We start from the raw sequence: 16,708 nt of genomic DNA, 5'->3' as shown, positions 1-16,708 counted from the left end.
GCGCATGTCGATCGGCGCTGGGAGCGCGCCGCGCTCTCAGCAGTTGTGGGCCGTCCTTAAAGCGGCAGTAACACTCCTTAATCTGTATAATCCCATAAAATCATCCCTGAAAGCCATATTAATTTTCCGAATGGTGTCCAGCTGGAGGTCTCTCACAGTTTCTGGAAAAAAATTGATGGAGCAAAGCTCCAAATCGCTCAGACATTTATTCGCAATAAAAATCCGACGAGAGGGGTGGACCACTGCTCACACAAAGCCTGCTCACAGGCGAATGACGCAACCGACAGGCGTGAAAAAACTCACGCATGCGCACAAAGGTTCAAGCTTGGCTGATGCAATCACACGTGATTCAAATCCATATGGTTTTTGAAAAAAATAAAAAGGTCCGATACTTTTCTCACAGACCTCGTACGCACACGTAGTTCGGCGAGTGAAGTCAGTGTTATAATCACTCCATTCTGGTCGTCACCATAGCAACGCGCAAATCAGCTGTGTTTTGACAAGTGAATGACAGAAATGTGATAAAACATGGATTTTAAGTGAATTTTAATATTTTTGGCCAAAATAAAATGTTTGAGGAATGTAAAGAGGAGGAGAGCAAACGAGAAGAACAGCAAAAGCAACGGCGTAATGATTTAACATCGGACGAACTGGACAAGATTGAAGACGGGAAAGAAGAAGAGAATGGTTCTATCCTTGCGGGCTGCCGGAGCGCTCTGCATCAAAACAGCGAGTGTAGTTTCTGGACCTGTTGCCAGAGTTGGCCGCGGCTCGACACAGCAGACAGGGGGGGCGGTGTGAGTGGCCCGCTGCAGCGCGAGCCCGCAGACTCTGTAAACACATCGGAGACAAAATATCTTGAGACTGGCATAAAATAGTCCCAAATACTTACGCATTTTTATCAAGTTCTGTTAACTTAAATACATATTTGTGTGTTAGCTCACTGTGTGGGACCATGGTATAAGCGGGTTAAATAACTCAAAGCCGTGCATTATACGGTTTGAATGGTGGTATTTTAGACTCCGCGTCGTGCATTTTATATATATATATATATATATACACATACATACATACATACATACATACATACATACATACATACACTCAACAAAAATATAAACGCAACACTTTTGGTTTTGCTCCCATTTTGTATGAGATGAACTCAAAGATCTAAAATTTTTTCCACATTCACAATATCACCATTTCCCTCAAATATTGTTCACAAACCAGTCTAAATCTGTGATAGTGAGCACTTCTCCTTTGCTGAGAAAATCCATCCCACCTCACAGGTGTGCCATATCAAGATGCTGATTAGACACCATGATTAGTGCACAGGTGTGCCTTAGACTGTCCACAATAAGAGGCCACTCTGAAAGGTGCAGTTTTGTTTTATTGGGGGGGGATACCAGTCAGTATCTGGTGTGACCACGATTTGCCTCATGCAGTGCAACACATCTCCTTCGCATAGAGTTGATCAGGTTGTCAATTGTGGCCTGTGGAATGTTGGTCCACTCCTCTTCAATGGCTGTGCAAAGTTGCTGGATATTGGCAGGAACTGGTACACGCTGTCATATACGCCAGTCCAGAGCATCCCAAACATGCTCAATGGGTGGTGTCCGGTGAGTATGCTGGCCATGCAAGAACTGGGACATTTTCAGCTTCCAAGAATTGTGTACAGATCCTTGCAACATGGGGCTGTGCATTATCCTGCTGCAACATGAGGTGATGTTCTTGGATGTTGGCACAACAATGGGCCTCAGGATCTCGTCACGGTATCTCTGTGCATTCAAAATGCCATCAATAAAATGCACCTGTGTTCTTCATCCATAACAGACACCTGCCCATACCATAACCCCACCGCCACCATGGGCCACTCTATCCACAACATTGACATCAGAAAACCTCTCACCCACACGACGCCACACGACGCTGTCTGCCATCTGCCCTGAACAGTGTGAACCGGGATTCATCCGTGAAGAGAACACCTCTCCAACATGCCAAACGCCAGCAAATGTGAGCATTTGCCCACTCAAGTCGGTTACGACGATGAACTGGAGTCAGGTCGAGACCCCGATGAGGACGACGAGCATGCAGATGAGCTTCCCTGAGACGGTTTCTGACAGTTTGTGCAGAAATTCTTTGGTTATGCAAACCGACTGTTTCAGCAGCTGTCTGAGTGGCTGGTCTCAGACGATCTTGGAGGTGAACATGCTGGATGTGGAGGTCCTGGGCTGGTGTGGTTACACGTGGTCTGCGGTTGTGAGGCTGGTTGGATGTACTGCCAAATTCTCTGAAACGCCTTTGGAGACGGCTTATGGTAGAGAAATGAACATTCAATACACGAGCAACAGCTCTGGTTGACATTCCTGCTGTCAGCATGCCAATTGCACGCTCCCTCAAATCTTGCGACATCTGTGGCATTGTGCTGTGTGATAAAACTGCACCTTTCAGAGTGGCCTTTTATTGTGGGCAGTCTAAGGCACACCTGTGCACTAATCATGGTGTCTAATCAGCATCTTGATATGGCACACCTGTGAGGTGGGATGGATTATCTCAGCAAAGGAGAAGTGCTCACTATCACAGATTTAGACTGGTTTGTGAACAATATTTGAGGGAAATGGTGATATTGTGTATGTGGAAAAAGTTTTAGATCTTTGAGTTCATCTCATACAAAATGGGAGCAAAACCAAAAGTGTTGCGTTTATATTTTTGTTGAGTATATATATACACATATATATATATATATAAACATATATATATATGTCAGCCCTGTATGTGCTGCTGTAATGTTTCCACAAAAAACTGAGAAGAAGATGGGAGCAAACGCATAACAGGTGTAAGGAGCTAATCAATGTAGCAGCAGAAGGCTAGAACATTTCAAAGAGGAAAACTGAGTAAATTAAGTCTTTTACAAATTTTGCTGATTAGTCATGAAAAATGAAAGTGGATTTTGACCCTTAAACTTAGCAAAGTAAACGTGTCTGCTTAATTTAATTATGCAATATCGCGAGTTCTGCGATGTAACAATTGCACACATGCATATCACGAAGGTGATGCTCAAATTATATATTGTGCAGCCATATACCATGGTGGTTATGAGTGACAGCTAGTGTGTGCCGACAAGCACAAACCAGACACCCGTGAGCAGAGACCGCTAGCTGCTGTGGACTTAACCATGTCCCTTTTTGAGCATTTTATCTGAGATAATATGGCTTGCTGAGTGCTTAATTGTATAAACACATGACCTAAGATGTCTGTGCTTCAGTATTTCCGTTGAGTGAAATTTCAGTGGCATTTAATATGTATATAAGCACAGTGAGCACCAATTAACAGGTAACTTCACTGTAATTCCACTGTGGCAAAGGCAATACTTTGCAATTCCCCAGTTAAATTTCTGGGATAGATTTCAAAAAGATTTTTCAGAAGGTGCGTGAACTGTGCATACTCTGCCTTACTGCAACTAGACACTCTTGCAACTATTAGCTTTCATAGAGGCATGTATAGTGTATTTAATTAAGCTCAAACATACGGAGGTCACAAATTCCTACGGTAGTTTAAACTGCCTGCCAGGTGAACTTTTATCATTTCCACTTTAAAACTTGCTTGGAGAAAATGTTGTGAAACGGCTTTTCAGGTTCCTTTTTTATTTCAATAATATATAATTTATTCAAATACTAGAGCTACAATGAGGAACAAGTCATCTACCAACCTGAGCATCAACTCCCCCTGAAGCAAAGAGATGTCCATCTCTAGAAAAGGTTACTGCAAGTACAGCACTCTAAAAAAATAAATAAATACAAAATAAATGTGTCAACCCATTTGTCTGTCTCAACACAGTTGTCTATCTCAACTTGAGAAGGCATTCACAAACAGGACTACATTCCCACTCCCAATTGAATACTTATATTTTCCACTATAATAATAGAATACAAGCAAATTAAAGTCAATCCATTGTATATATGTCACTTTAACAGCTGCTTCTTAATGTTTGCATTGATTGATTTTTTTTTTTTAATAAGTTGTGGCGGACATTCAACTGGACATAATTCACCATACAGAGTGTATTTCCTGTTTAATATGTGGTAACACAGCCAGATGGGCGAAGCACATACCAAAGTGTTGCCACTAATTATCTTCCGATGAATTACCGTCCGATAACGTTTAGACTGATAACGTACTAAACTAAGCTGAACAGTGAAAAACATTTTCAAAACTGTTAAAAGTTTCTTAATAGGCATGTTGTTCTACCCTCTGCAAACAGAAACCACTCTATCTTCTGTAAGTAAAGGAGAACTGGTGACCAAAAAAAAGTCATTTCCTTTAACACCATACTAATATAATCGCAATGTCACCAAGTCATCCAGAGGCATACATGTTTAACTTATGGTTCAAATTTTAACCACTCATTTTAGACAAGTTATTTAAAATTATTGTCATGTCTGAAGTTTATAAAGTGAAAATATCAGATATATGTTTTTGTTTTAAAGTAATGTGCTAATTTTTAAGGTTTTGTGAGCACATGCTGTGCCAGGCAGCAATGCATTACGGGTAGCATAAGGTAATCTCAGACGTTCACAACAGGACAAATGCATTTCAGACACTCTGTTCAGGGTCCACAGATAACAGCATTAAACTCTAGTGCCTAAAACTCTTGTGAATATATTCCCTGGGTTTATAGACGTTAGTGTATTTGCGTTTGTTAAATTCCACCATCTTAAATGTAGCAGACACGGATTATCTGGAATTTTGATTGACATTTTTTCAAGGCCGCTGCTGCCATCTACTGGCCAGGAGTGTTCATGGCAGTATTAAACGTCTGGGGGTACATGGCTGCTCTCAAAGTGTTGGTATTGTCCATTGTCCAGGCGCTTTTTGTGTGCATATATGTTAACTTTGTATTCTAAAACTACGGTTAGAAGTAATTCCGACTCCTTATTGGTCCACACGATGGATTTTTTTTTAAACGACGTAATGTGGATGAAGTTTTTTCCCCAAACTGAAAGGGTAAGATATTCGGTTTTACAAATACCCGACAACGTGTGTACATGGCCTTATGTCTGTGAAAGGCACTATATAAATAAATTTACTTACTTACTTACTAATATTGAGTGCACATTTTACAACATCATAAAAGTTTTAAAACATGTGCCAGCATGCCACTGGCAGAGAGATCTGCTAGACTTGCGGCATTGGAAAGTGGAATATCTAGTGCGACTTTGGCCTCCTGCCCCAGGAAGGACCCAAAGCGCCGTAAACGCCCACATGCAGGAGCCCCTTCTGCTAAGAAGGTTACTCATGACCATGCTTTGGCTGAAAAGGTCAAAATGTTGACTTCTGAGTTTGCTCAGATTAAGTCCTTGCTTCTGAATCTACAGCCTAAGGATGCAGTGACAGTTCCTGCTGTCCCTAATGAGGCTGATCAGACCAGTGTAGTTACTCAGCAGGAGGACGATGTCGTGTCTATTGCTGCAACTGATTCCTTGTACATGACAAGTGATATAAACTGTGTGGAGGATGAGGATGAGAGGAGTCTTTCTCCAAGCCATTCATTAGTGGGCTCTCATACCTCCGAGGCAGAGTCCATGCCGCAAACCGAACCTGGACTATCCTTTGTCAAGCAAGCTGTTCAGTTGGCTTTATCCAGGCTTGGGGTTGACAATCCCCCTGCGGAAACCACCGCTTCAAGTGCCTTTTTCAAAGTCACTCAGAAGCCTGAGTTCAACGTTCCAGCTTCACAACCATATATCGAGGAGCTCCACCGATGTTGGGCGGACCCCAAATCATTGACCCATCTATCACAGGACTGCAGAGCCCTTAGCTCTATGTGTGATTCAGCGCAGTATGGTCTGAACCGTATGCCCGCCGCTGACAGCATTATTGCGAACCTGGTTGTGGCTCCAGCTGATGCTGCTCGGCCGGATGCCCGCTGCCCACGCCCTCAGTGTAGGGTCACTGATGACCTCCTCACCAAAAGCTATGACATAGCTGCTCGCATCGGTCGCCTAGGCAACTCACTGTCCCATTTAGCCCTCGCCCTCTCAAAGTCTTTGAGGGAGGCAGAGGTTGATGATGCTACGCAAAGTCTTAGTGATGCCTCACTCCAAACCTCTGCTTATATGTCCAGAGAGCTTGGCAGACTGATGTCAACCCTTACCATCACTAGACGTCAGGTGTGGCTTGCGCAGTCCCCCCTTTCCGAATCCTGCAGAGGCACACTCCGGTCGCTGCCGGTTCTTCCAGGCCAAGTATTTGGACCTGCGGCCCAACAAACTTTAGCGCGTGCTGTTGAGGCTAGTAAATCTCGGCAACAGTTTGTTGACCTACACCGGTCTTCCAGACCTTAGCCAGTCAGACGTGCTACAGCTTTTCACTCTACATCTAGGCTTCCGCCGACTTCCAGAGCTGCACGTGCTTTTGCAGTTGAGGGCCAGCTCTCCCAGCAGCCTGCCTTTCGTGAGCCTACGGGCAGACCTCCGAGAACTGAACGGTTTCGCAGCGCTTCCAGTAGTCGCGCCTAGAGGTCCTCAGGGACGCGAGGCAGAAGTGGTCGGGTCTGACTGCCAATGTTTGGCCCCCAGCCGTTTTTCACGAAATCAACTCAGCCACTGGGAGGCTCAAGTTCAAGACCCATGGGTTATTTCAACCTTGTTCGAAGGTTACAGAATTCAGTTTGGATGTCATCCTCCAAAGTTCAATGGGGTGAGGATGACTGTTGTTTCCAACTCGGTGCAGTCTGTTGCCCTACAACGGGAGATTTTGGAACTCCTGGAGAAGGGGGCCATAGAGCCAGTTCACAGATCAGACCAGCTCAGGGGGTTCTATTCAATTTACTTCCTTGTTCCAAAGAAGGATGGCGGCTTTCGTCCTATCCTCGATCTCCGACGTCTGAATCGTTATATCAAAGTGCTGCAGTTTCACATGCTCCGCACAGTAGACGTCCTTTAAACTATCACACCAGGAGACTGGTTCACAAGTGTCGACTTAAAAGACGCCTATTTCCATGTGCCAGTGGCGCCCCATCACAGGCAGTTTCTCCGCTTTGCTTTCGAAGGTCAGGCATACCAGTTCAGGGTGCTTCCTTTCGGCCTCTCTCTTGCCCCTCGTACATTTACCAGATGTATGGCTGCAGCACTAGCTCCACTGCAAGCTCTTGGATTAAGAATCCTACCCTACTTAGACGATTGGCTTGTCTGCGCTCCGACTCAGGAGCAGGCGCACAACGACACAGCTCTTCTACTGAACCATGTCTCTCATTTAGGACTCACAGTGAACTTTGCAAAGTGTTCTCTTGTTCCCAGTCAACAAACGACCTTCATCGGCATTGCCATCAACTCCCTGACTATGACTGCATCGCCATCCCCGCAGAGAGTGGACGATGTAATTCGTCTCGTCTCACACATTCAACGGGCTGTGACGCTGCCTTTTGGTTTGCTGCTCCTGTTGATGGGCAAATTGACTGCAATGTCGCTAGTGGTACCTTTGGGACTTCTGTTCTTACGTCCCCTACAGATTTGGATCAACAACCTAGGCCTTAACTCAAAGTTGCATCAGCACAGGCTTGTACGACTCTCCAACCAGTGCCTTCTGCACCTCAAACCCTGGGGGAACGTGGACTTCATCTGCAAGGGTGTCCCTCTAGGCTCTGTTCCTTCTCGCAGAGAGGTGGTTGTTACAGATGCATCACTCAAAGGTTGGGGGGCCGTGTGGAATCACAGGATGGTGAGGGGTGTCTGGAGTCCCCAGGAGAGACTCCAACACATAAACGTGCTGGAGCTTCGCGCTGTGCGACTGGCTCTCAAGCATTTCCTCCCAGCCCTGAGAGGAAGACATGTTCTTGTCCGGTCGGACAACACGTCAACAGTCTATCACATAAACCATCAGGGGGGCACCAGGTCCAATCACTCATTGGCAGAAACTCTGAAGCTTCTCTTATGGGCGTTGCCTCGCCTTCAGAGTGTCAGAGCAGTTCATCTGCCCGGTGTACAGAACAGCGCAGCGGATTTACTCTCCAGACAGAAACCACCACCGGGAGAGTGGAGACTGAACCCGATTGTGGTCCAAATGATCTGGCAGAAATATGGTGCAGCGGAAGTGGACCTTTTCGCTTCAAGCACCTCGACACATTGCCCACGATGGTACTCCCTCTTGGAACCAGACAGCCCGCTGGGGCAGGATGCATTGGCTCACCCGTGGCCGGATTGCCTCCTTTATGCCTTCCCTCCTCTCCCGCTGCTGATGTTGACACTGCACAGGATAGATCAGAGCAGCTACAGGGTGCTGCTGGTTGCTCCATTCTGGCCTGGGAGGATTTGGTTTCCCATGATTTACAAACTCCTCGAGGGAGAACCTTGGGCTCTCCCGGAGAGGAAGGATTTGTTGTCACAGCTACAGGGGAGGATTTGGCACCCTCACCCAGAACGACTTCAACTGTATGTGTGGCCGTTGAGGGGCCAGACTCCTTGTTAAGTTCTTGAGACCAGGTTGTTGTTCAGACTATCCTTAATTCACGTGCTGCTTCTACCAGGGCTTTGTATGACAACAGATAGAAGCTGTTTGTGTGGTGGTGTGAGAATCAAAAGTTAGACCCGGAGCATTGCCCTGTGCCTATTCTCTTCAAATATTTACAAGAACTGCTGGAGAAAGAACTTTCTGTCGCTACCTTGAAGGTTTATGTTGCTGCAATTTCTGCCCGGCACGTCTACGTTGATGGCCGGTCAGTGGGTTCACAACTCTTAGTGTGTCGTTTTTTGAAAGGTGCTCTACGTTTGCGGCCTCCAAGGCTTGCACGCGTATCTTCATGGGACCTTCCTCTAGTCCTGGAAGGTTTAAGCTTATCCCCTTTCGAACCAGTTGAAAGTGCTGATCTTAAATGGGTGTCAGTGAAGACTGCCTTTCTACTTGCACTGTCTTCGGCTAAGCGGGTGGGAGAGCTCCATGCCCTATCAGTCGCTGGAAACTGTTTGCGATGGAATTCTGACGGATCTGGGGTTACGCTGTGGCCTAATCCATCCTTTTTACCCAAGAGAATTTCAACTTTTCATGTTAACCAGCCAGTTTCCTTGACTGTGTATGTCCCGCATTCTGATCCAGGATTATCTGTTTCAGGTTCCCTGTGTCCTGTCCGAATGTTGAAGCAGTACATTAGTGCAACTGCCGGGATCCGGAAAACGGATGCCCTGTTTGTGTGTTACGGGGATCACAAAAGAGGCTGTGCTGTCTCAAAGCAGCGACTCTCGCATTGGGTCGTGGATGCCATTTTACACGTATACAGGTCCAGAGGTCTTCAGCCTCCTAAGGTTACGTGCCATTCCACCAGAGGGGTGCCCACCTCCTGGGCTGCACTGAGAGGTGTCCCTTTGAGTGATATTTGTGCTGCTGCTACGTGGGCTTCGTCCTGTACCTTCGCCCGCTATTACAGACTGAATGTGGCCGCTCCTCCTGCGGTGACTTCAGCGGTGTTGTCTGCCTCCACTCCCCACTGCTGATGCGAGGTGAGTGTGACTCTTCATGACCTTGTTGGTATTAAGTCATCCAGGTGCTAAAGCACCGCCCTCTGGCGGTCAGGAGGAATGAAATAGAACGAGAGTTACGAATGTAACTACGGTTCTATGAATTCCGGATGACCGCCAGAGCTGCTTGTCACTCAGAGTCTTGCGAGTTCATTCCGAAAAGAAGCAAGCGCTGGGTGCATCTGGTATATAAAGACAACCAGTGACGTCACCCAGGTCACATTCAATGGTGTGACTTTGTTGGTATATATTCTCGACCTCTGTGCTGCGCACATGTAGTTATCCAGGTGCTAAAGCACCGCCCTCTGGCGGTCATCCGGAATTCATAGAACTGTAGTTACATTCGTAACTCTCGATTTCGTGGGTGCTCTCAGGATTTGTCTGTGCTGTTTCCTGCAGGGGGCAGCATGGTCAAACATTCTTGGTTAGTCTTTAGGTCTTTTACTGCTTTTAATGCTTTCAAAAGCGATCGTGTTAAAAATCAATTTCAGCTCTTTAGTAACTGCAGATGTCCCATAGACAACACCGGAATTTATCGATTATCTGTAACTTCCGATACGTTTTTGGGTGGTTTATCTTTATCAAAGATAACTTTTCAGTTATCTTATTATCTGTTATCGAAGTTAATTTTTTGGTTACCTGTGCCCACCACTGTATATATATATATATATATATATATATATATATATATATATATATATATACATATATACACACACACACACACACACACAAATTAATTAATATTTCCATAGTTATATAGTTTTGCGTGTGTTTTCAGTTTTTGAACAGCTTCTGGGCAACACTGATGATGATCATGGTTGAGCACAGGAAGCAAAACATGGCCAAGTTTGTGAGACTTTTTTTATTATTTAAATACATGATGCTGTTAAAACTTCCACTGTAAAGGTGATTTGTCACTTTATTTTGCTTTGTATAAATCACAATGTTTAAAATAAATTCCAGTGGAGTCTGGAAGCAAAAAACATGTATACAAGTGTATTCGGGGACTCAAAAATATCTACAAAAGTGTGAAACACTGATGTACTAAATAATACCTATATAATACCATGGTAAATAATACCATGCCTTGCTAGTCCCAAACACAGAGATGGGAAAAATAAATAAATAAATAAATAAAGAAAGAAAGAAAGAAGTAAATAAATAAATAAGTGAATAACTAAGTAATCGAGAATGGACATTGTCATTGGCTGAACCAGCCAGTAGCAAACAGTTTGTGTAAAGTATTGAATGAAGCTACACAATGTAAACAAAGCAAACTGTTTACAGTTTGCCACACAAAGATTTGGGGAGAGAGACAGCTGGTCATCCAGTCTACTGGGTAATGACTTTGAGGACCACAATGGAAATAGGTTTTATGCTTCATTGAGCTGTCCTCTGCAATTTTATATTACTGTATTGTTTTTACATACATGTATTGTATTGCCAAATAAATTAAATCAAAGACTTAAACCTTCATACTGAGAATCAGATTCACAACAAGACCACAGCTATTGTCTGGGTAATAACAAAGGCTTCTGAAGCCATCATAGTGATAAAAATTCAGTTCAAATGCACAACACTGTTGGGAAAGTCACTTGCCTAATGCCAAGTTTTTTAAAGAGAAGGTGACTGGAGTCCATTTACTATTATCCATCTTCAACCAAAAATGCCAAGGTCCAACGTACACAAGATGGTGGACAAAAATATCACAGAAATGTCCTTTGTAGTCCTTATTCCATCTTTATGGTCCCAAATGCCAATACAGTTTCTAGCACCCATTAGAATCTAAGAACATGTTTGCCCAAAATATTACATATTGTGATTAACGTAACTGAATAAATCTTATATGCTGGCTATGTTATATTCAGAATGTAACTTACGAGAAAGACAACACAACTGCATAAAAATAATGTTATTTCATGTTTCTCCTAGTAGAAAAAGTTGCTACCCTGGATGCATCTGAAGTGCTGTTTCACTGTAATGATGAAACAAGTAAGTGTGCTACAGCATCACCTTGTGCCCATGCAGGGTGTAGATTAGGTGGCCCTCCAGCAGGTCCAGGATCTTGACAGTGTTATCACTGGAGCCACTGATCAGGTAGTTGTTGGAGGGGTGAAAGGAAAAGGAAGTGATTTCTGCACTGTGGACTAAAGTGAATATTAGAAATGAGTCACACTGCAACAAAAAAAATTAACAACAATGAACAATTTGTTTCATGATTACCTAAATGTTCTTGGACTATGGCGCAATAGAATTAAGGATAATCAAGCTTTTCCAACAAGCAGGTGTGACATTTCTGGCAGTCCATGACTACTCTGTAGTCCGTATACCTTTATAATGCTGAAACAACTTGTTGGTCCGTAAGTCCAAGATTTTCAGCGTGCTGTCAGCTCCAGAGAACCCAATACATGTGCCGCTGTTGTTGAAATCAACAAATGTAACAGAGCTGGAATACGAAAAACATACAATGTAGTCAGTCATCTGCAGCCGTTCTTTCAACAATTACACCTGACATTCTGTGACTGAAAGTACTGAACATACCAAAAATGTTTAGATTTTTTTTTTTTTTTTCCGTTGTTGCTGGCAGAGGAAAAATTATTAAACATCTTATTTTTTGGGGGGGGGGGTCCAAATCTTAAATAGGACTGCATATGCATAAATGCACACATCCTGTATCTAATGCTATGAACAACCATCAAACCATAAATGCCAAAACATCACCTCTTAAGCTTTGTCGGAAAACTGAGTACTGCATCTTGGGACTTACACCTTAGAATCTGTGAAGCAGTTAATGCACTGTTTGGTGCACGTGTCCCACAGCCGGACAGAAGAGTCATCACCACAAGACGCTATGAGCCGTCCATCTGGAGAAAACCTGTGGCAGGGAAAAACAAAATGATAAATACAGTTTTGCACAAAGCCAGGAAACTACAGAGGAAAATACTATGCATATTTATGTATTTTAAATGGCTCACACTGTTCAAGATTCAAAGTTCTATTGTTATATACAGCAAGAAGAAACAAGTTTCTCTGTACAATGAAATTCTTACTTTGCTGTCTACACTGGTGGTGAGTTATATATAAATACCAAAGAAAAGGACGAAAAAATATAAAAAGTGAAAAGTAAGAACTACAATAAGAAATACAATGGCAAAAATATCTGATATATACAGTGTCTGATACGTACATGGAATGTGCAATGGAATACGCAACACAGCTGGGCAACTGTGTTCCATTGCAATGTGACTGATTATACATATGTACTGTAACAGGAATGAAACTGGTAATAACATTGTATGGTTAAAACTAAAATGTTATGGAATAGAATGGTTAGAAAAAGCATGTCAACAGAAAATATTAATACCCTGTAGGGTCAAAATTATTAATTTAATGTCTTACACGTAGCCTGCCTAAAACTTTTGCATTTAACTCTGTACTGAAGGCCCCATGTAACCTAATTAGCTAAGCAGCTGCATTAATAACCACACTGTTTCTGCCTGACCTTCCTTCCCTGCACAGCAGAAACTGTGATAATGTTCATTTTCAGCAAGTTTTCATGGGAAACTCAAAGTTTCATTTACTGGTAAATGTGTATGTGACTGTTTGCAGCAACCCCGCCTTTCTCTCAATGTACAGAAGAGCACCTTCAGATATGCTCTGGGCACACGCACTTATTCAAAATCCTGTTGTTCTGATTTTGACTATTACGTGTGTCTTCAAGGCCTCGAATTAAAAGCCTGTTATTTAATTTCTCAATCTCGTCAACTGCATTGAGTAATTCTGTATCAGAATCCACATCAATACTTTCGTACGACAGATTAAATTCACCCATTTCAGCATCGTCGTTGCTGCACTAGTTTCTCTCGCTCTCAGCTGACAGCACCATTATTAACATCTGTGTAGCAACGCAGTCAGGGCGCGGATTAATACATGAAATGTCAAATATTTTGCCACCGTCAACATGATATTTTATGGTCTGAAATCTCACATGTTTCTGCACATCAGGTGCTTTTACATGCAGAACAGCTCAGTGGTGTCTCTTTCAGTCACTTCTCTAAGGTTGTTCCTCATTGTTATCACTGTTTGTTTTTGGTTAAATTGTCCCAGGTGTGTCATGTTGTTTCCCTTGCTTGCACCTTCTCTTGCCACCCTGAGAACAGTGAGCCGGTTTCTCTTACCTTCACTTTGCGCTCCCTCACCACTTGTCAGTTTTTCCACCTTGTCTTCACATTCTTGTCCTGCACACACTTTCCTTTAGAGCAGAGGTCTCAAACCAATTCCAGAAAGGGCCGAGAGGGTGCAGATTTTCTTTGCAACCACCCACTCCACCAGGTGTTCTCACTGATTAACATCACTTTGAGCAGATGGAATCAGTTAATCAGTGAAATCACCAGGTGGAGTGGGTGGTTGCAAAGAAACCTGCACCCTCTCAGCCCTTTCTGGAACAAGTTTAAGACCTCTGCTTTAGGGCTACGTTCATTGGTCATTCTTTACATATTTCTTTTTGGTCTCCCCGTCCACTATACTGACCACCTTGTTTTCTGCTGTGGTTTGTTACCCGCATTTTCCATCAGTATCTCATTGTACCTCTTCGTTTCCACAGTGCGTGGCTGTGGAGCCGATATAAGGTGTGCTGATTATTACATTCCTCAATGGTTTTCCTGATGTGTCGCCATTTCCCAGACTGTACTGGTATAACTTTGTATAATTCATTACAACTCTCAGAAGAAAGCCATTAATCCAAGATAGAAAAAAGAGCATGGCCTTTGTCCTGGTGATTAAGGATAAATTGTTGTTCAAACTTTTTATGTTTATTTTAGAGTAATGGAGTCCACCATGGACAACAGGCTTTGACAATGGTCATGATGACATAGGGCACTCTTACAAAGTGGATGATGTCACATTTCTAGCTGATGCCTCAAACTACTTCATCAATTCCTCAATTGTGACCCTGAGGTTCTAATGGACAGAACCTCAGAATCTAAATAAAGTCCAAGACATATTCAGTGACTTGGAAATGTAACCATCCCCTCACTTATTTAGTAAAGTAAACTCAATGTAAAAGTGACAATTTATTTTTGTTATAAAGCGGGCCATTACTTATACTACCCATCATCTTGGCTTTGATATTTCTATCAAGTTGTAGAGATTTGCTTTCAGTTTGAGTTCAAGGATGATTTTAGAAATTTTAATGTAGTGAAGCATGAATTACGTTTTATGTTCAACATGGTATAAACAAATTAAAAAATGTAAAAGCCCAAGGAGGTGAATAGTTTTCAAGGCACTGTATGTATATATTCACATGTGGGTGTACCTGGCACAGCGCACCCAGTTAGTATGCTGGTTAAGGGAATAGATAAAGCACTTCCGTTGAACATTCCACACTTTGACAGACTTGTCATCTGACGATGTCACCAGTCTCAAGCCGTCACTAGAGAAAGCAACACTGCGTACAGCAGCAATGTGTGCTTTGAACACTGTGGACTCCCCTTTCCTGTGGCACAAAAGAAAAAATAAATATTTCGTGACTTTTCCTGCATGCATGTACTTTATAAACAAACTAGTAGAGGAAGCATCACTTAACATGGCTAAAGCATGCGTAAAATGTGTCCAGTTTAGTTTAGTTTTTAGTTTTAGTTAGAGAAAATCCAGCCCGACTTTCATGACTGAACTCAGTCAAAAATTATGACATCAATAAACTTCAGCTCCAGGTTTCCAAAGCAATGGTTTTCAAATTGTGGCACATGTAAAACTGGCTCTTGATAAATTATAGCATACTCTCCAATCCATTCAGTGGTGCTGCTGCCTGCCGAGTCACTACAAATCATTTACCAAAGATGGGCTTAGTGGGCTATGAACCTAAGGAAAACAGCTAACTGTATAATTAGTTGTTTTAAAGCGTTTCTTTATTTTTAGTGAGGTAAACATGCATTATGACCTCAGCAAGGATCTACTCCGTGATACGAGACCTTTCTAATGACATTTTCTCCTGTTCACTGGTGACAGTAAGTGTTCTGAGTGTTTTAGCCTTCGCCATGCCACTACTTTACAGTTCATCTGGAAAGTGTTGACAGTGCTTCACTTTTTCCACATTTTGTTATGTTACAGCCTTATTCCAAAATTTTTTCCCCTCAAAGTTCTACTCACAACACACCATAATGGCAACATGAAAAAGGGTTGTTTTTTGTGTATTTGTTTTTTATTGCAAATTTATTAAAAATTTAAAAAACTAAGAAATCACATTTTACATACAGTAAGTATTCACACCGTTTGCTCAACACTTTGTTGATGCACCTTTGATAGCAATTACAGCCTCAAGTCTTCTTGAATATGCTGCCACAAGTATAGTGCACCTATCTTTGGGCAGTTTTGCCCATTCCTCTTTGCAGCACCGCTCAAGCTCCATCAGGTTGGATGGGGATAGTTGGTGCACAGCCATTTTCAGATCTCTCAGAGATGTTCAATCAGATTCAGGTCTGGACTCTGGTTGGGCCACTCAAGGACGTTTACAGAGTTGTCCTGAAGCCACTCCTTTGATATCTTGGCTGTGTGTTTAGGGTCATTGTCCTGCTGAAAGATGAACCATCACCCCAAGTCTGAGGTTAAGAACACTCTGGAGCAGATTTTCATCCAGGATGTCTCTGTACATTGTTGCATTCATCGTTCCCTCAATACTGACTAGCCTCCCAGTTCCTGCTACTGAAAAACATCCCCACAGCATGATGCTGGACCACCATGCTTCACTGTAGGGATGGTGCCTGGTTTCCTCCAAACATGATGCCTGGCATTCACACCAAAGTCTTGAATCGTTCATCTCATCAGACCAGAGAATTTTGTTTCTCGTGGTCCTTCAGGTGCCTTTTGGCAAACTCCAGGTGGTGTGCCATGTGCCTTTTAGTAAGGAGTGGCTTCGGTTTGCCCACTCTACCATACAGTCCTGATTGGTGGATTGCTGCAGAGGTGCTTGTCCTTCTGGAAGGTTCTCCTCTCTTCACAGAGGAATGCTGGACCTCTGACAGAGTAACAATTTCAATTTATTTCAATTTATTTAGTTTATATAGCACCAAATCACACAAAAGCTGCCTCAAGTAGCTTCACACAAGTAAGGTCTAACCTTACCAACCCCTAGAGCAAGCACACAGGTGACAGTGGTAAGGAAAAACTCCATCTGATGATACTGAGGAAGAAACTTCAAG

At 43.0% G+C, this 16,708-nt stretch overlaps 1 protein-coding gene across 1 annotated transcript in view; it reads right to left on the bottom strand.

Annotated features, from left to right (window-relative positions):
• The window catches only part of LOC117514868 (POC1 centriolar protein homolog B-like), a 137,553-nt gene that overhangs the window by 73,693 nt on the left and 47,152 nt on the right, over positions 1-16,708 (bottom strand). The window contains exons 4-8 of the mRNA XM_034175445.1: positions 14,827-15,006; positions 12,280-12,387; positions 11,843-11,958; positions 11,526-11,659; positions 3,710-3,778 (exon numbers count right to left, since the gene is read on the bottom strand). Coding sequence (XP_034031336.1) covers positions 3,710-3,778; positions 11,526-11,659; positions 11,843-11,958; positions 12,280-12,387; positions 14,827-15,006 — 607 coding nt within the window. The remainder of the gene's footprint in view (positions 1-3,709; positions 3,779-11,525; positions 11,660-11,842; positions 11,959-12,279; positions 12,388-14,826; positions 15,007-16,708) is intronic.

Source organism: Thalassophryne amazonica, chromosome 8, assembly GCF_902500255.1.
Source record: "Thalassophryne amazonica chromosome 8, fThaAma1.1, whole genome shotgun sequence".
In the NCBI taxonomy this organism is placed as follows: Eukaryota; Metazoa; Chordata; class Actinopteri; order Batrachoidiformes; family Batrachoididae; genus Thalassophryne; species Thalassophryne amazonica.
This window is presented reverse-complemented; position numbering and strand designations above follow the sequence as displayed.